At 36.9% G+C, this 21,647-nt stretch overlaps 1 protein-coding gene across 9 annotated transcripts in view; it reads left to right on the top strand.

The window, feature by feature from the left end:
• LAMA2 (laminin subunit alpha 2) overlaps positions 1-21,647 on the top strand; it is a 423,950-nt gene that overhangs the window by 194,105 nt on the left and 208,198 nt on the right. For all 9 annotated transcript variants that reach the window (XM_087972045.1, XM_087972041.1, XM_087972015.1 and 6 more), the window contains exons 13-14: positions 11,012-11,113; positions 12,956-13,161. In XM_087972045.1, the coding sequence (XP_087828171.1) occupies positions 11,012-11,113; positions 12,956-13,161 (308 nt within the window). The remainder of the gene's footprint in view (positions 1-11,011; positions 11,114-12,955; positions 13,162-21,647) is intronic.

Here is a 21,647-nt window from a genome sequence, read left to right as displayed (position 1 = left end):
ATCCAGAATTGTAGTGGTCATGTGGACATTATAGGAAATGTTAGGGGAAATCCTGCAACTAATATAAGTCCATTAATAGAATGATTTAATGCTAGCCTGTAACATTGTGAAGCCTTCCTTCAAGTCTGAATTCTACTCTATGTTTAATTTTTTAAAATGGAAAATTTGCTGAAAAATCAGCTATTCAAGATGAAATAATCTGCAGTACAGCAGATACATTTTTTTCCAATCTACAATTGATCTGATTAATTGTGCTGTACAGCTCAAATATATATGACTTTGAAAAGGACAACTAAATTTGCATTAGTGGCAATTAAGTTTCTTGCAGATTTGCATCAAAATGCTCATAGAAATTACACTGCATATCTAGTTTTAGCCCTATTCCAAGCCAATATTTTTCTGTAGTTGGTATGTAACATGTCTGTTTTTATTAACAATAAAGGCATCCTTATCCTAGCATATTTTTCAACAAATTAAGAGGCTAAATAAGGCCCCATCTCTTGTTTGTTTTGCAGTTCATCAAATATAACTTCCACAAACAGTATGTAAAATGTCAAAATAGTACACCATTAATCTATACAGTATTATGTATATTATAACCTGCTCAGATCACATTGTCCTTATCAGAAGTGATAATTTGAATAAAGATCAGATATACAAAGAGAAAACAGTTTTTGGAGGCTATGCTGAAAACGTGGCAATTATGTTGTCCGTAACTATTTGTTTTTAATTGTTAGTATAATTGTACCAAAGCTGCTAGTATTGTGTTGAAGAAATAAAAGAATGATCCTGAAGTTCCTTTCCTTTCCCTTCTGGTTTTAGCCAAGAAAGCATGGCATTTTCTGAAAAGGATTATTTAAGATCACTTCTTGGATGTGGTAGAAGCAAGGATTTGCAAAGATAGAAAGGAATAGCTATAGGTGAATGGAGTAGATCGGGGTGGGATTCTACAGGTTCCCACCTATTTGCTAGAACCGGTTGTTAACATTCTAAGCAGTTTGGAGAACCAGTTGTTAGGAGAAATTTCTGGCCTAATCCTGTAAGGAAGGCAGGAAGGAAACATTCTGGTGTTGCTTACAGAAACTGCCTCTCCATTAACTCTTATTACATTCTTGGCAGGACTAGACTTCCTGTTGCAGGAACATCTCTGGAGTTTTTCCCCCCTCCTTTGCTGGTACTTTCCTTGTGTGGAGTGACCATTGAAAAAAGTGACTTATGATCGTTTTTAACACGACTGTTGCAGCATCCCCACAGTCATGAGAGTCCAGGCGAGGAGATGCGTGCCTCGATGTGAGTGATGTTGAGTTGGCCACGCCCAGCCAGTCCCATGACCACCAAGCCATGCCCAACAAATAAGCCATGACCACAGAACCGGTTGTTAAAAAAATTGAATCCCACCCCTGGAGTAGATATAAACCAGATTTAGCTACGTTTCCTTTATTTTAATCTACCTTTATCTGAGAATAAAACCACAGTGAACAATCTAAAAGATGGATACAGCAGTTGTTTACTTTGGAGGATCTATAATACATACATGCTCTTCATCGTTGTACTTGAAAACTATGCTGATTATTAGCTATCACAAACAAAATCCTTTCGTTTCAGAATCTCATGAATGACCATTTTGAACCAAGCTATTATTTTACACCTGGATCTTGATTCCTCAACCCCCTTTAAAGAATGGTCTGAGTTATATGAAAACTGTCGTAATTGAGGGTTAAGTGGGAGGATTTTACTGGAAATATCCCTGTCCCAGTATGTCTCTGAAGACATAGCTATTTGGAGATGCCAGCAACTGTGGTGGAGGTATCTCTGTGTATGGAATAGATAATAAAAGGACCTAGAAGTGACGGTACCTTTCACAATTGTGGCAACTTGATGCTCCAGGGCATTCTGAAATAGACACTAATTAGTAATAGAATCCATGTGTGTGTGCATGTGTGTGTGTGTGTGTGTGTGTACATATATACATATGTATACACTCTAACATATGTATAAACTCTATATACATATGTATACACTCTAACACTAGTCCTGAAAAATGATGACGGCACTCATTCTATAGTAAGGCAAACATCACATTCTATTGGGAAATATTTACATTGTAATGAACATTATTGTAAAAATGCCTTAATTTTTGGTAGACTTATTCAAGCAAAGCAAAGAGTTTTAATAGTTTCTAAATCTGTCACACTAACTTTGAACAAATGACTTTCCAGAAATTAAGGGTTCTTTTAAACCGATGTCTTCTTTTAGCTGAACTTTACATGGACTTGCAGCTAAACATTGTATTCTGTAAGATTTACCTACTTAGTTTCCATGGTAAGAGCTTCATTAGAATTCATTTTTCCGTCTCTCTTTTTGCCTTTTTCCCTAAATGCAACAAATGCATAAAAAAATTCTCTTTGTGAATTTCCAGTCAGTATTTATTATTCCTGAAATTGCTAATCCAATCTAGTGCTAGATTAATGATGGAACATTCTCTTAAAACATAAGCGTGTAAATTAAAGCAAACAGATGTTCATATGTTCCATCTGTGCATCCTGTAACCCCCAAAAGGAGTACAGATACTTACTGGCCATCTGGTAAGATGGCCTGTTCTTCATTTGGCAGTTTGTCTCAGTTGCCTTTAATTTGAGGTTATGCTGGAAATCTACTGAATAATAAGTGCCATTTTACAGGAGTGACTCTAATTATAGTACAGCATGCTATCCTACCTTGCATTAAATATGTGCTTGTTTGTACCCAATGATTGTTTAATGTTTTCTCAAATGTTTATTTATTACATTTGCTTTGAAGCATTAAAAATTTAATCCATTTAAGATACATTGCAATACATGCCTATAGAATCCTGGAGAATATAACATTGATTTTCACTTATGTCTTCTGTCCGATTGTCGAGAGACACCATCACCTAAGGATGATCTAATAATATATAAGGAAAGATATGAATTGTGGACAGTGGTGGTTTGAGCTTCACAATTAGGAAAAACATACAAGCAGGCTCGTTGAAACCGAATATGGTTGGGACTAGAAGGAAACTTAATTTAGAACATTAGGTCCTCTCTTTGCAAATCAAATGCATACTTGCTCCAATAGTATTTATTTGTTTGCTTATTTAATGCATTTTTATTTGAAAATCATTTTAAAGAACTACTTCAGACCCAGCACAAGCACATTACCTGTCTGCTATTACTTAAAACAGATTGTCTTTCTGAAAAAAATGGGATGAGTCTCTTTATGAGCCATGATGGCACAGGGGTTAGAATGAAATATGGCAGGCTACCTCACTGCTCACTGCCAGGAGTTCGATTCTTACCAACTCAAGGTTTACTCAGCCTTCTATCCAGTGATGGGATTCAAAAAATTTTACTACTGGTTCTGTGAGCATGGCTTGGTGGGCATGGTGTGGCTTGTGGGCGTGGCTTGGTGAGCATGGCAGGGGAAGGATACTGTAAAATCTCCATTCCCTCCCCACCCTACTAACCTGCTTTCCAGCTCCATTCTCCTGTGCAGGGAAACAAAAGAAGACCCAGCCAATCAGCTGGGACTTGAGAGGCAGAGAATAGATAGGGGTGGGGCCAGTCAGAGGTGGTATTCTGAACTACTCAAAATTTCTGCTGTCGGTTCTCCGAACTACTCAAAATTTCCACTACCAGTTCTCCAGAACTGGTCAGAACCTAATGAATACCACTTCTGTTTCCATCCTTCTGAGATTAGTAAAATGAGGACCCAGATTGTTGAGGGCAATGTGTCGACTCTGTAAACCACTTAAAGAAGGCTGTCAAAGCACTATGAAGCGGTATATAAGTCTAAGTGCTATTGCTATCCCCAGGTTGTGGGGAAACTGAAAAAAAGATGTATTGCTGTAACATATGGCAAAGAAGTGCTATGTTCAAAGTCATATAAAGTTGAAATATTTCTTCCGAATCATTTTGAAGAGTGCATGTGGACCTATGGTTTACATGGTTTCTTATGCCAAGAAGTTCCAAGGCTTACAAACAATGCATACAGTGCAAAATAGAAAATACACTAAAATAAAACATTTTCATAAAACATGTATTTTATTCATTTAGTACATTTATTTAAAACATTTTAAATAGGTTTAATAAGTTTCTGTTTTAAAATATTTATTTTCAAATCAGCAAAAACCATATTCCTTTGTAGGGAGAACACCAAAACAAATTATAGGTAGTCCTCAACTTACAACCACTCATTTAGTGATCCTTCAAAGCTATTACAGCACTGAAAAAAATGACAATTTTTCACGCTTACTAATATTGCAGCAGTCCCATGGTCACATGATCAAAATATGGGCACTTGGCAGCTGGCATGTACTTAAGCCAGTTGCATTGTCCCGGGATTACATCATCACAATTTGTAACTTTCCCAGCTGGCTTTTAACAAGCAAAGTCAATGGGGAAGCCAGTTTGCTTTAACGACTGCATGATTCGCTTAACAACTGCAGTGATTACGTTAAAACTGTGGGAAAAATCTCGCACAATAGGGAAAAACTCACTTAATTGCCTAGTTGTGGTTGTAAGTCAAGGACTACCTAGATTCAGCGTTCATGTACATGGAAGGCCAGGATGAAGGGATGAATAAAAGATGAGAGTGGTTACCTCAAGAATATCATGAGATGTAGATGCCATTAGAGAGAAGACCCATTAGGTGACGTTATCCAGCCATGCAAATCTCCCATGACACTCAATGATTGATTATGGGATCTGCAGCCTAAAACCCTATTATCCAGATTTCGGTCCATGTCTCAGCAATGATGCTAAGACTGATCTGACAATGTTATGGAGAAGCATCCTAGGGCCAAGAATCGCCTGTCCTCTTTTCACCATACTGATAAGCCAGGTAAGAGGACCCCAAAAACCCCACTCCCCATGCATGGGTTGCGGGCATAATGGATGGAAAGAAAGAAGAGAAATGAGTCTTTTTAGTTTGCTTGTTTTCTAGTTCCACAGAGTCCTTATTTTCGCCCTCCTCTCTCCACTGTTCTCCTGGGAAGGAAGTGGGAGAGGTGACTTTTTGGAACAGTGGGAGAATCAGGACTGTCAAAAGGCCAAAATCAGTAGCCTCAAGCACTCAATGAGAGAAGGCGGGTTTCTGTCCCTCATCTTGTTTTGGTAAGAAGTAAGCCATTATGGATAGCTTACTTTAGCCATTTAGCATGGCTCAGTGTAGCAGGGTTTTTTAATGCAGTATTTAGAAGGAAAAAGGGCACGTGCAGAAGGTACATTTATAATAAGATGGAGATAAGCTAAAGGCAGCATCATCCATTCATGTTCTGCAAACCCATTTCCTGAAGCATTGCCTTCAATTTAGTGAATGGTTTGGAAGAGCCTTATGTCAGTAATGGTGAAGGTCCATCAGGTTTACAGCTCGCCGCAAGTTATATAGAACTTTATACAGTATATCATAACCAGAATTTTGATCCTGGCTTGTTATCCAAGTGACGGCTACAATAGATGGCCGGATACTCTTCCAAGCAACATAGCCATTGCAATTCTACCAATGGAAGCTTCAAAACCAAATACAAACTTGGTCCATATTGCATACATTATACTAAGATAAATGTGAGGTTACTGTTGCAGGAGCAGCCATAACTAAGTGTACTTATCCAAGAAAGGACATTTTTGACACACAAACTAATATTGGCATAGGTCCTCCTAGCCACTGAAAATGCTTGAACCTCTAGTAACAATTCTAGGAGGATCTTCAAACCATGTAATTGTTTCTGAGACTATACCATCAAGCTGAATGCTCAGTTCCCATAACTGGGGACCAGTCACAAGATTAAGCTCATCACCTTTGGCAGAATAACAATTGCAGTTAAGTCACAACTAAATAAGATCCTGTTGTAGGAACTGGCCTGATACTTAACAACCATATCAACAAAGAGGGGACTATTATACTATTAGTATACGATACTAATTAATACCACAAGAAAAGAATGGTGTTCTTCTGCCAAAGGCTTTTGGCCCTTAAGATGTCTCCCCTTTCTGGTCTCTCATCTTCCCTAACTGGATCACCTGAAAAGGGATGCCTCCCTCCCCCCAACTTCTCATCTCCAGAAGCTTCCCAAACTATGCTCAATTAGGAGGGGAAAATGTTTATTCCGGAGAGAACTATAAGTGAGCATACCCATTTACCTCTAATCTATAATTGTAGGTTCAAGAAAATATCTCAGATAGGTCCCTCTAACTCCATCTTCTAAGAGCAGGGCTTAATTCAGCCATTCCTTCATTCCTGGGAAAGTCCCAGCTGACACTGACAGTAGACCTCCAAGGTCCCTTCCAACTCTATTTTTCTAATTCTAATACTTTGCCCAGTCTACATTCATTTTTCTGAAGAGCTTCTTCAAATTTCCAGTTCTAAGTTGTCTTGAACTCCAGGATAACAAGTTAAATACAGGTATTCCTCAATTTATGGCCACAACTGAACCCAAAATTTCTGTTGCTAAGCAGAAGACAATTATTAAGTGAATTTTGCCTCATTTTACAACCTTTCTTGCCATAGTTGTTAAGTGAATCACTGCAGTTGTTAAGATGGTAACACAGTTGTTAACTGAATCTGGCTTGCCCATTACCTTTGCTTGTCAGAGGTCGCAAAAGGTTGTCACATGACTCCAGGACACTGCGACTGTCATAAATATGAACCACTTGCCAAGCATCTGAAATTTGATTACGTGACCATGGGGATGCTGCAAAGATCATAAGTATGAAAAATGGTCATAAGTCACTTTTTAAAATGCCAATGTAACTTCAAACTATATTAAGTCGAAGACTACCTGTGTAGCAATATAGAAAATCCTTGCATTAATTTGCACATATGCCAGAATTTGTGGTTGGCCCAAAGGGAGAACTTTGCTGAGATACAAATGCTCTGGGATTCATGGCGGTGTGAGAATTCTCAGAGTCAACTCACACAAGTTCAAACACATTCACCAAACTTTTGTTACAGGGTGCACACCTTGGCAATTCATGCACAAGAAATAATGTTAGAAATCTTCACACAGTTCACAGATATATTCAGTTTTATTTTATCAGCAATTTGAACTTGTTCTAGGGTATTGTATTTATTTAATCGATTTTTATTGTCTCACCAAAGCAAACTCTGATTGTCACACAGTTTTTCACTCAACAAAGAATTATACGTTTGGAAATGAAGGATAAACACTTTTCTATATTGTGCTTAATAGAATACCTGACTTTGCAGAATGTATCAATTTTAACACTAGCACTGCTCTATTTTTTTCCTTTCAATTATCGCATTTCTTTTGAGAAGGTCAAAAATTAGGGGCTCTAAAAAAACCAACATATTGTGATATTTGAAATGTAAGCTCGGTAACAGAAGCAAAGAGTGTGGGTTTTATATATTTCATATTAGTATTCTTAAACTTCTAGACAAAATCCTATCAAATAAGTGCTAATTCAGAGAGTCTCCAAGCTATGGGTCATGATCCACTAGAGGGTGTGAATAGCAAGAGGTCTACAATATGCAGCAAATATGAAAAGCAAAGTAAAAGCAAAGCAAAATGAAAACTACTCACATGCTGTACTTCTGATGGCACAGGTAATGATTAAAAAGACTTCACTGCTTGGGATAAGCTGAGATGGAGAGCAACTCTGGCTAGCCTTAGAGGCAGAGAATGGAATGCCTGCTGCACAACCTATCTACCCCAGCCTCGTATTGCCTTTTCCCATCAATTTGAAAATGTCAAAGGGTCAGCCACCAGCCCCAGATCAGTGGTTTACTCAGGCCCCTTTTCGTACAAGTGGAAGCTGTGTTGCAAAAGCAGATGCCACAGTTAAGGAGAAATTTCCTGATAGTTAGAGCAATTAATCAGTGGAACAAGTTGACTTCAAAAGTTGGGGATGCTCCATCACTGGAGTGTTTTTAGGAAGAGATTGAACAACCATTGAAATGGTATAGGGCAGTGGTGGCTAACCTTTTGGGGCTCCTGTGCCAAAAATTGTGTGCACGCTAGCACGATCACACTCGCGTGCCAGCACCCAGAAAGCTTTGTGTGCCTCCCCATGCCCGCTACACATGTGCGCGCAATCCCCACCCATCCACTGCCGCCCCCTTATCTGCACTGTGCCTCACAGTTGATTTTCAGCTGGTTTGAGGCCTTTTTCGACCTCCCAGGGGCTTGAGGAAGGCTTCTGCAGGCTCTGCAGGCTGAAAACTAGGCCCATTTTGTCACTTCCAGTATTTCTGGAAAAACAGAAAGTGATGAAATGGGCCTTCAGAAGCCTTCCTCAAGCCTCTGGAGGCCGAAAAAGGCCTCAAACTGGCCGAAAATCAGCTATGAAGCACGCATATGCGCAGTGAGGTAAGTTTGCCTGTAGCTCGCGTGCCGGCACAAATGGGTCTGCATGCCACCTGTGGTACGCATGCCATAGGTTTGCCATCACAGGTATAGGGTCTCCTGCTTGAACATGGGGTTAGACTAGAAGACCTCCACGGTCCCTTCCAGTCCTGTTATTCTGAATAATAGCATTCCAATAATAGCATTGGAAAGGACCTTGGAGATCTAGATACTTTTATAGATACCTTTCATCATTCATTAGTTTTTTTACATTTTTAATCCTGTATGTTACTATACCATTAGATGATAGACAGAGGCTTTACCCCAAATATATGTACATACTTACATATACACAGATGCATATATACACACATATGCTCAATATATATGCATCGAGCATATGTATATTGGGCATATGTAATACAGGTAGTCCTCAACGTACAACAGTTCATTTTGTGACTGTTCAAAGTTACAACGGCATTGAAAAAAGTGACTTATGGCCATTTTTCACACTTAAATGACCATTACAGCATCCCCATGGTCATATGATCAAAATTCAGACACTTGACAACTGACTCATATTTATGACAGTTGCTGTGTCCAGTGGTTATGTAATCACCTTTTGCGACCTGGCAAGCAAAGCGAATGTGGAAGCCAGGTTCACTTAACAACCATGTGACTGATTTAACAACTGAAATGATTCAATTAACAAACCTGGTAAGAAAAGTTGTAAAATGGGGCAAACTCACTTAACAAATTTCTTACTTGGCAATCTAAATGTTGGGCTCAATTGTGGTCATAAGTTGAGGACTACCTGAAGCCTACGTTACTTCTCCAGTCCTGCCTAAAACTGATTTGAGATCTCTTGTGGTTAATGTTGCATAACAGATGCCTTTAATCAAAGTTAGTTCACATTTATATAGATTATCTAATTAGGTTTCTTGGTGTGCCGTGTATCTAGGTTAAGAAGAATGGATGTTAGCACATTCTATGTATTACAACCTTCTGTATATATTGGCAGATCACCCATATGTATTCTTAAACAAAAAATAGGAGGGCTTCCTTACCCACCCTGAGGTGAAGTACTGTGGAGAATTTGCTGCATAAGTACACAGTGTTGGAATGGCCTTTCTGATTCTCAGCCCTTAGTTTATATTTGATAATGAAATTTGCTTTATTTCAATATATACATATACATATTCATATACATATTTATATGTATGTATGTATGTATGGTGTTCAGCTTTGTTCGGGTATTTTCCCACGTCATTGTAGTTGTGCTAACCCAAATAACCAAAGATCCACATATATCTATATCTATATCTATATCTATATCTATCTATATCTATATCTATATCTATATCATCTATATCTATATCTATATCTATATCTATATCTATATCTATATCTATATCTATATCTATATCTATATCTATCTATCTATCTATCTATCTATCTATCTATCTATCTATCTATCTATCTGGTATTCAGCTTTGTTCAGGTATTTTCCCACGTCATTGTAGTTGTGCTTTTAAAGTTGTAGCAACGTTTCGGCAGAATCTCATCTGCCATCAACAGGCTTCTGCATAGTGTAATTTGGCTTGTTTATGTCCCACTTTTAGTGATTTTACAAATAACTCAAGGCAGCAAACATATCCAGCACACCTTCCTCATCCTATTTTCCCCAGAATAGCAACCCAATAAGGTTGGTTGGCGAGAGAGGGGGAGAGGGAGGGAGGGAGGGACAGAGAGAGAGAGACTAGCCCAAAGTCATCAGTTGGCTTTCATGGCTAAGGCAGGACGTGAACTCTGGTCTCCTAATTTCTAGCCCGATGCCTTAACCACTAGAGCAAACACAATCAATAAAGTGTTGATGCTTAACAAAAAATAAATAAATAGATGTAACATTATAGTATCATGAGAGTCAAAGTTTTCCTTATGCTGTTTTTGACCCAGTGACCAATGCGAAGCAAAAGGCAACATACAGCTATAAGAAAAAATATAGTGACTTTCCTTTAAATTAAATGTGCTTGACTTCCTAGGGACACATTTCTTCTATTTTAGATTATACCTTGTCAAAAAGAAAAGGGAAAAAAAGCCCATTCTGTAATAGCAGCCTACTCCTCCAAGCTTCTGTCACAGATTGCCCCTGTAGTAACTCTGAACCTGGAAAATGGACATGGGGAAGAAAGTAAGAGAGGCAGGACAGATAAACAAGCACATATCCTCCAGTTCCTCCACCTGCTTTTGACAATATAATATCAGCCAAATACATGTTGGTGAGTTTTATAAAAATAGAGTGTAAGAAGCGAGAGATCGAGAGAGAATGTTGAAAAGAAAATTATACTGTAACATATGTTACTTCCTTTATGGTAGACCTTTAGGGGAAAACTGCTTTTTCTTAGGATTCCAGTCTTTATGAAGGGTCCAGAGGAACATTACTTATATGACAGAGCGTTGCCGCAGTGGTTGTGGCAAAGAGAAATTGCGTTAGGACAGGGACAGCTCACAATGACACTTCCCTGGAAGCTCTCTATCATCCACATGTCCTTTCATTATGGGAGAAGTCTTTGCCCTTGAAAGTCCTATAATTGGAAAAGAGCTGTTCAAAGGCATGTTTTCTGTTTAAGGGCATGTTTTCTGTTATATAACCAATATCATTTGTTGTTGTTTTTCCTTTAACTACAGATAACAGCAGCTGGAGGACATCTGAAATTTACTGTTTCATATGACCTCGCTGGGGAAGAAGATATTGCTGAGGCCATCCTTCAGCCCGATGTCATCATAGAGGTAGAATATTATCTCACTAGATATGAATGTGTAAACTGCCAACAGCACACTGTAAGCAGAATCCATAGGGCTAAGAAAGAAACTTCATTGCAGGAGTTCTCTTCCCCAAAAGAGCTGCTGTATGATTTTTATTTCAAAGATGGGAAATAAAACAGCAGAAATACCTCTCCCCTTGAAAGCCAGCAGGCCCTACCCTTTTTATCTTCTGAAAAGTACTTAAGACCTGACTTCTCCTTCAAGAGTTGGTATAGGGTGAGTGAGGTATGCTTGTGTTGGCAGGTCATTCTGATTTTGGTTTTATTGGATTTGTTTTATTGTTTGTATATATTGTTATATACAATAACACACACACACACACACAAATATATATGCATATATAAAAATAAATATACATACATATATAAACATACATATACATACTTACACACAGTCATGTGAAAAAATAAGTACATTCTCTTTGAGTTCTATAGTTTTAAGTATCAGGACTTAGTAAGAATTATCTGGTCCTTAGCAGTTCTTAAAAGTAGGTAAATACAACTTCAGATGAACAACAACACATTGCATGTTACACAGTGGTGAGATTCAAATTTTTTTTACTACCGGTTCTGTGGCATGGCAGGGGAAGGATACTGTAAAATCTCCAGTCAGAGGTGGTATTTGCTGGTTCTCTGAACTACTCAAAATTTCTGCTACCGGTTCTCTAGAACTGGTCAGAACCCACTGAATACCACCTCTGATGTTACACCATATCATCATTTTATGTTATTAGGTGCACAGTTTGTGTGTGTCTGCTTAAAATAAATAAAAGTTAACCTGATTACCTCAAAGACTAGCGCAGGCATGGCTGTGATTATCTGAACAATGATTTACATGTTCTGGAATATTTCTTAGCATTTTGCAATATATATATTAGATGCTGAGCCACCCAGAGTTTGATTTAAAAGTAGAGTAATAACATGCAAACATAGCCATGTCTATGTCTATTATATTTGGATGGTAAAGAAAGGGATTGCATTAATGTTAAGTAATATTCCAGAACACGTAAATCATTCCAGAACATGATAATCACAACCACACATGGGCTACTATTTTAGGTAATCATTGTTACATTCTATTTATTTTAGACAGATGCACACAAACTGTGGGCATAATAACATCCAGAAATGGCACTTAAAGAAACACTTATTGAAAATAAGACCCATTTTTAAATGACATCATTCCTCTGATGCAACTTTGGCTTTGTTTCAGCAAGATGCATAAAGATTCTTCAAATACCCAGAAGAGGTTTCGGCTCATGTCTATGGGCCTTTAGCTATACTAGAAACAGAGTAGAGTGGCTGCTTTATTTCATTGAAATATATGTGTTGGTGTACCTGCATACACATTGGTGGTTTGCTTTACCAAACTGTTTTAAGGAAGTTCAACACACAAATCTTTATTGAATCAAAGCATTTCTTCCAAGCTCTGCATAGAATCACTATTAATTAAAGCATAATATAAAAGTTATCTGAATTGCATACTCTGGATGTAGCATGCGCTACTTATATGTATTCATTTCATTTTATGTTACCTCTGAACCTCTTGATAATGAATGCCGGACATAATTCTCTGTTCATGAAAATATAAATATGTGACATCAGTTTCCTATATAGGTGATCTGATTTACCTTTTTGCATTGACCATGTTTTCCTAGAGACAGTGGCATTGTTTCTGAAGAATACATCATGTATATAAAACACACTACACAGTATGCATTCATATCAAGGTGTTCTGCTCTCTAATAATGCAGCATTGAAACTTGCTTTTTTTAGTGTTTTCATCCTTGTCATTTTTTAAAATTAGGGAAGTGGGTTGAGAATAAGGACTTCGCAGGAAGGGATTCACCTGAATCCATTTGAAGAGCACACAGAAGAAGTCTTACTGAAGCACAACTTATTCATGCTGCACGGCATTCCTGTCAGCAAAAGGGAATTTATGACTGTTTTGGCGAATATAAAAAGACTCCTTATAAGAGCCACATACAGCAATGGGATGAATGCCATCTACAGGTAACTGTTGAAAAAGCATTTTGTTCCCTTTGGTGAGATTCTATCATTCAGGACTGATAGAAGTAGATTGTATTTTCTCTCTTTGTTGCCTTTAATTATATCAGATAATTTTATATCATAGATCAATATCGCTCATTTTGTTAGCTTGTGGACAAATAATATTTCCTAAATGTTTAAAAGAATCATTTCCAACTAACATCCCTAATCTAGAAATAAGAGATAAACTACTAGACTAATAATGACTCAACAGACCACCAGAAGAAATAAATAATACACTGTTTATCATGCAGCATAGGAATCTATTAATTATTATTCAGCTTTCTAATTAAATGATGTAAATAGAGTAAATAATGCACAGTAAATCTATTCTCATAAAATGCTTAATCCAATCATCCACTAACCAAGCGAGATCACATAATCAGTCATTCGGCAGCACACAATCACATTTGTTAAGCATTACCATTTGAGGTACCAAGAACACCCACTCATTTGCCTCAGTTGGTGGCATCCCTGAGCCCTTAAACTATGTAAGTGCTGGTAAGGATTCAGGATACTACTAGCTTCCTACCCATTGTCTGTGTAGGAGCAAGAAGGTGTTGCTTGGCAACTGCAGTCAGAGGTGTAGACTATACTTTCAGGATTCATGGGCAACCATGTTTTTCCAAGTGCTGGGGATTTGAGAGTGCAGGTTCAATTGTCTGTATTTAGATTTCTCCACAAGGTAATTCATTTGTTGAATTAGTCTAATTCTATACATGATGTTTGGGATTAACTTTAGCACCCTATAAATTAATTGATTGAATCAACTGAGTACTTTTTGGTGCTTCTACAATACACGAATTTTCTCAAGGATTCAATTAAGCGTGCTGGATATAGAGCCAACATATATTATTAACAACTGGTACATTAAGAAAAAAGGCACAGAAATAATTAATTCTTTGTATAATTATAGACAGGTTTACTCAAAATTAAGGGCTGTTGATTTCATTGCAATATAAATGAACACCATGTAAGTTTACATCAGTTTAAGCATCATCCAATTTTTTTTTTTTAAAAAAATGCTTTTCTGAAAACAATTGTAATTTTATTCAGTTATACAGCTGCCATCTCATTGAATGATTTTGAGCTATTAAAATAATTGAAAGTAGCAAGAGCAGAAAATAAATACATACCTGAGATAAAACAATAGTATAATAAGTCTAAAAATGAATATATTTTGTGTAGATTTTACTTCTGTATATTTAGTTATCTGTTTTTTTTTACTTTTTGAATTTTGCATGCACTTTCATTTGCAATTTTTGTATTGACTTGTTTTGCACAAAAAAATGTGCAAAACTAACAAACTGAATAGAAAGAAATTGAGAAAGCCTTTAAAACTGTAACAGGTTGTTCTGATGACCTAGCACTTCAGTATAAATACAAACCATTCAGCTCGTAAGTTTCTTCACAGCTTTGTCTTAACCTTTCATTGCTTCTCTTATTTCTTTGCGCATTCCACTTGAGCCTTCTCTACTACATCTCTTCTACCTTCACTGATGTCAAGGTCTTTGATCCCTCAGCAACTCCTGCTTCTGTTCCTTGTTTTTATTCTTTTCTGCACAGATTTGGCTTCCACAACACATATATACTGTTTCACCTTTCTTACTTTTCAAAAGCCTGCTCTAAAAGTAATCCAATTTTATGCCGGTGTCACCTTTTTTATACTGTAAAATAGCTAAAAAATCTATTTAATGTATCCAGGGCTAAACATAACATCAGACATATTTCCTCCAAGGGATTGTCAAGGCAGTACAACTGCTTGAAGACCCCTGGAATATAAGAGAAGGTATCCTGCATTGTCTAGAAGAGGCAATTGATAGTGTCTGTAGTGGGCTTTGTTTGACGACGCTAACTTTCCCTTTAAGAGTAGTCCTCTTCAGAGTTTCTTAGTCAGCCCAGATTATATCAACTAGAAGGTTACTTTTCTGTAACAACGCAACTCTCCTTAAGGCAGTTTCATTTAGTTGCTGTCAACTTTTTCTTTTTCTTTCTATTCTGAGGTCACATTTTCTTCAGTTGTAGAAAGAAAGTCACAGATACAAGACTGCTATTCTACTTGTATCCAGAACAATCGCCTATATTGGAAATAAGTTACATGATTTCATTCTATTTTGTCATCATATACTAATGTTCAAAATGGGGGAAAAATGAATATGGTTGGAGTGGGATCTACCTCCATTCTAAGGTCCCATTTTTAAAATTAATATTCTGACATAGCTAGGATCCATGCACTAGATCACGGTCTCAACTCGTGGCATCAAGTTGCCGTCACGTGAGATATCATGATATTTTTCCCCTTCATGGAGCTGGGGTGGCCAGAGGCGGCCAGTTTGACACCCCTGCAAGATCAAGATCAAGATTTAGATCAAGAGCTTCCAAACAATGTGTCTCCAAATCGAATGTCCCAGAACTGGGTAGAATTCCATAAGAAACTAAGAGGGAACCACCCCCCTCCCCCCACAAAACCATTTTAATGCAACCAAGGGATTTCCAGCCATTTTTCTATAGTTCATTGGAAAAGGCAAAGCTTGTCTGCTGACATTCAGAAACCTTCCCTCCTCCAGGAGCTGTTCATGCTCATGAAGAATCATCATTTTTATCTACAATACACATGATGATACCTGTGCATTGGTAGATCCCTGCACAAACAGCATGTTCAATAGAGAAAGTTGGCGATGGGAACAGAAGGCATTACCTTGATAGACACCATTTATATGTTAATTTTTTTCTTATTCTGAAACTTTAGCATAGGGTGTAATAGAAACAAAGATGACTAATATAAACAATGGAGGAAGCTCCCATCTCAGTATGAAGTTCCTTCATACAGATAGTGTTATGGTTCGCCGGCAGCAGGTGAGGACGGCTGAGATCTTAGAGAGCAAGGACTCAGATGAGGGCCTGTGTGTGATGCAGGGATGGGACCTGAACTATCAGAGAGTGGAGTGCTGCCTTTGGAGCTTGTGGAGGCTGGCAGCAGTGATACAGAGGACCCCGAGGAGCCTATGCCCAATGCACATGTGCGCAGGGCTGCTCAAAGGAAAGAACAGCTGCAGCAGCACGGGCAACTCAGGAGTAAGGCTGCAAGGTGATGGCCCCTCCCATAAGGGATAAAAGCCAGCCCTCAGAGGTGGGATTCTTTGCAGGAAGCAAAGAAGTTCTTGTACTTCAAGTCTTGTGGAAGTTCGGACTATTCTGTTTGTGTTTGGAGACTTTTGGTTTTGATTATTTGATTATTGCAATTAAATCTAGCATTTTTGGCAGCCTTGCACAATCTTGGCAAGGCTTGTTCTTATCTGGAACAATTAGTTTTTAATAGAGTTTTACTGTGAATGAATGGAATTCGCAGAAAAGCATTAAAAGGTTATGCTTTTATCTCTGTTTGGTGCTTGTTTGCTTTGAACGAGGCTTGGGTCAGAACAGATAGTCATCAACTTACAGCCCTAATTGGGTCACTGCAGTTATTAAGTGAATCACATGATCGTTAAGTGAATTTGACTTCTCCCATTGACTTTGCTTGTTGGAAGCTGGCTGGGAAGTTCACAAATGGCATGTTCATAAGATCCCAGGACACTGCAATGCTCGTAAGTGCATGCCAATTGCCAAGTGTCCAGATCTGGTTCACATGACCATGGAGATACTATAAGAGCCACAAACGTGAGGACCAGTCATAAGTTACTTGATTTCACAGCTGTTGTAATTTTGAATGGCCACTAAATTAATGGTAATAAGTCCAGGACTAACTGCATGTTTTTGTTACTTTATCAATGTGTATCAGATGATCACAACTCTGTCCTTTGGTGCTCCAAGTATAATCATTAAAATGGGTATCACTGGTCTTTGTTGAAAACATGCTGATAAATCATCAAAGCATTTTAAAATGCATTGAAATATACATACATAATTAGCACTTAACAATAGCACTTAGACTTATATACCTTTACAGCCCTATCTAAGCAGTTTACAGAGTCAGTATATTACCTCCAACAACCTGGGTCCTCATTATACTGACCTCCGAAGGATGAAGGGCTGAGTCAGCCTTGAGCTGGTGAGAATCGAACTGCTGCCAGTGGGCTGAGTTAGCCTACAGTACTGCATTCTAACCACTGCGCTACCACAGTTCTTAAACAATTGTTGAACTTATTCAAAAGGCAACACATTTTTAAAGAGAAAATGCTTTACTGTTATGACCAAGTCACACTTTCTCTGGCCTGGAACTCTCAGAGGCAGTGAGACATTCCTGCCATTTTTATTTTAGACTACAAAAAGTCCATTTCCAAAGTTTAAAAGGTCAGTAGTAGCTTTGTAGCCCATGTTTAGATTTCAGTACTTAAGGGGAATTGAAACAACTCGGTGAATTCAACTAGGGAATAATGTTGCGTGAAATGTAGACAATGTGACCTAGAAGCTTTCCAATAGTATCATATGGTGCTGGTGATTTCTTTCCTTTCTTTTTAATCTCAGGATACAACAATTAATGTAATAGCAGACCGTAAACTGCACTGCTATTGCTTCAAAAGCTGCATCTTGTTTAATCTCGTTTGCATTTAGAAGTCAACAGTGTCTGCCACGCTAGCAATCATATTAAATACTTGGTCTAGATACTTGAATTTCTCAAGTATCTCCAAGATCCAGTATCCCATTACTGCCAACATTATATACTTTAATGTCTGCTGAACGACACAGAGGATTAGAAATTACTACACTGAAGTGAGGAAAAATTGCACTGCAGCTTTTTTCAATGAATAAAAACTGTTAAACACATTAAAATACCATTTACCAAATAGCAGAACCTAATGAAAATTGGGACCATTCAGTGAATACAAATGTGGAATAATTCTGAGTGAAATGTTCTGTGTGTAACTGTTTCTCATTGCTCCAAATTATACTACATAGAACAAAGAAAAGACAATCTGTAGGTAAATAGGTTAGTAAAAATACCAGTAAATGTTGTTATGTGTAGATATTAAATTCTTTAGATTTATTCTTGGCCTTAACAAATCGTAGTGTATGTTTAAAAAATATTTATTCTGCCTAATTTTAAAAGAAAATTTAACAATGGGAATAGAGTACAAGGACAACATCTTAAATATGAATAATGGATTTCTGGAATGTGTAGTACATGTTAGACTATCTCTGTTATTGGAAAAGTGCTTTGGGTAGCATGAAAAGTGAAGAGAAAATATAAATGATTTTAAAAATGTACGTACTCCTCCTGCATTGCATTTGTCAAAGAAAAATTCAGTGAATCTTTATTGGCTTTCAAAATTCTATATACAGTAAAGTATATAAAACTAGACATCTAATGGGCTTTTTGTCAAAAATGTTGCTTTCTTCCATAGTTATATCTAGATACTCCCCAAGAAGTAGGGAGCCAGAGATACTGTGTAATGTAATGACTTCGCAGATGAGTTTATTTCTCATCATTCAAATGTCATGTAGGACATTTGGATAACTAACTTCCCATCCCCCAAGCTTTGGGAGCCTGAAGTTTTGAAACCAGTTTGTAGATGAGCCATGGTGGCACAGTGGTTAGAGTGCAGTACTGCAGGCTACTTCTGTTAACTGCTGGCTGCCTACAATTTGGCAGTTCAAATCCCACCAGGCTCAAGGCTGACTCGGCCTTCCATCCTTTCGAGGTGGGTGAAATGAGGACCCAAATTGTTGGGGGCAATATGCTGACTCTGTAAACCATTTAAAGAGAGGGCTGTAAAGCATTGTAAAGTCTAAGTGCTATTGCTATTGTAGATACTATGCTATATCCCACCATGTGTGAATTGGGTGGCCATATACACCTATTTAATAAATAAATAAACTCACATCACATAGGGCCCTGCATGCATCCAAATGTTTCAGTAGGTTACACTTTTTAAAATAAAACATGTGGCTAATTTACCTCCTCCTAGCTTCCTTAGCGTGTAGAATGAGGCTTTACCCTGAGGAGAGTCTCTTGCTAATGGTAATTAGAAAATCAGGGTCAGATTAAAACATTTTTCCAATGGTAGCATGGAACTATGTAAAGAATCACAAAAATTAACTACTTAGCAATGCTCCCAGAGGCACTGGTTAAGATGCAAAGAAAGTTTATGTTCAGACTTGGATAATAACAGTAGAATTACGAAATACATTTCAGTAATAGTAACTCTACTGAATTTACCAATTTAGATAAATTAGTTTATTATTTTTCTATAAATCCTTTATGGATAAATACTTGATATATTACCTAATTTTGATTTTGATAGGATAGTCAAGGAAGCTGTTATCTATAAAAAATAAGTCTAAGATGATTTCCCCCCGAAAACATTAAGTTTCAGAACAAAGCAAAATCCAGTGAACAACACTGGAGGTTTTTACGAAGAGATCAGTCAACCATTTTTCTGAAATGGTATAGAGTTTCCTGTTTGAGCAGGGGTTGGACTAAGAGGCCTACAAGGTCGGTCACAACTCTGTTATTCTGTTATTCTGAAATAGGGAAAAAGATTTTTTAAAAAGGGGAGGGGGGTCAAGAATAAAGCAAAATTGAAAGTGCAGGGGGGAAAAGAGAATTTTTTTTTAAAAAAAGAATAAACAAAAGAATAACTTCCGATTTTCTTTGGTACAGATAGTATAAAATGATATAAGTTTTTGCTCTAAGATTAACCGTAACACACAGTACTATTATAGTAATACAAAAACCTCTAATCATCAAATTCCAAAGTTAAAATTTTATTTCTTTCAGTTTCAAGCAAAAGTTCAAAAGTGTTTTCCAAGTAGAAAGAAAGCCAAATAAACTTCTTACTTTTAATCAAAGCAGTCAATTTCTTCCTTTTTTAAAAAAAAACAAGTTTTATTAATTTTCAAAACACACAAGTCATCATTATCCATTACATATTTAAACCTTTTTCCATTATAAATTTAACAAGTCAGATGAACTATATCAATACCTATTATCTTGGAAGCAATTGACAAAAATAAATAAATAAAATAAATAAATAAATAAAACTATAATTCTGTTTTAAACCATTTCCATATAAACATACAAAAACCTCTTATCCAATTTCTCTTTATTTCTCTTTACTCTTATTCAATTTTATTATTATTATTTCATCTATTTCTTTCTGACTTAATTACCATTATTCTCATTCTATACTTCTGCAAGGTTTTATTAATTCTCCCCAAAAAAACATATATACACAACACACAAAACATAAAAAAATCTTTTTGGAAAGTAACTTGGACCCAGGTATCTCTCTCTTCATGGACTTCAGCTGTATTCATGCTCATCTTACATATCATTACTTATTTTATTTACCATTCTAAGTCTTCTATATTGACTTCTCCACATATTTCACTCTTCTTAATTCTATCTTAATTAATCATCTTAATTTGAGTCATTATTTTTGTATATTTTGTCCATTCTTTATTGTACCTTTGTCTCATTCCTTATAAAAAAAAGAAATTTCTCCTGAAATCACTAATCAGAGTATGATGTCTTTCTATCTCCCCACTAAATTAATCAAGTTAATCTTTAAATACCACCCAATACCCAATCCGATTTTGCTTGGTACATTCTATCTGAATAATACATCCAGAATAATTAAATACATAGTTAAACAATAGATCTAAATATTAAAAACAAATACTATAATAAAAATTTTATAATAACATCAATACCATAATCTTATTAAACTCTTTAATTAAAACTCAATATTCTAAACCTCCCCTCATATTATTAAATTTTAAAACCCATCATTATTAACATTTCAACATTTTAATCTCTTATCAACTCTTAAGCCATTTAAGTTTTCTATTTCTAATACAATACTACAATATCATCTTATGTACCTTGCAAAATCTCTTTGAAGAAATTATACTTTATCCTTTATCCCTAAAAAGAAATAGTATACCTTTTCCCTTTCTTTCTTCTCCCAACAAACCTTTCTACCCCCTTCTTCTAGCCTCTGCCTTACTGGCTTCCCTTCTCTGTCGAGTTTCCTGTTTGAGCAGGGGTTGGACTAAAAAAGAAGAGGCCTACAAGGTCGATCACAACTCTGTTATTCTGTTATTCTGAAATAGGGAAAAAGATTTTTAAAAGGGAGGGAGTCAAGAATAAAGCAAAATTGAAAGTGCAAGGGAAAAAAGAGATTTTTTTTTTTAAAAAAAGAATAAACAAAAGAATAACTTCTGATTTTCTTTGGTACAGATAGTATAAAATGATACAAGTTTTTGCTCTAAGATTAACCGTAACACACAGTACTATTATAGTAATACAAAAACCTCTAATCGTGGGCTTCCGGTTTGCAAGGTTTCGGCAGCGGCAGGGATTCGCGATACTGCGCGATCCCTGCTGCGTCGCTGTTAAGGTTCCCCGATCCGTTTGGATCTGGGGGATATAGCTGCCCGTAGAGGCAGCTGAAGACAGGGGATCAGACAGGGGCTTGGGGGTGTCACAGACCCGTCCCCAGCCGGCA

The sequence above is a fragment of the Notechis scutatus genome, chromosome 1 (assembly GCF_049901735.1).
Source record: "Notechis scutatus isolate UNSWTSFEM ecotype Mainland chromosome 1, rNotScu1.2, whole genome shotgun sequence".
In the NCBI taxonomy this organism is placed as follows: Eukaryota; Metazoa; Chordata; class Lepidosauria; order Squamata; family Elapidae; genus Notechis; species Notechis scutatus.
The sequence above is the reverse complement of the archived record's forward strand: the minus strand, read 5'-3'. Positions and strand labels throughout refer to the sequence as shown.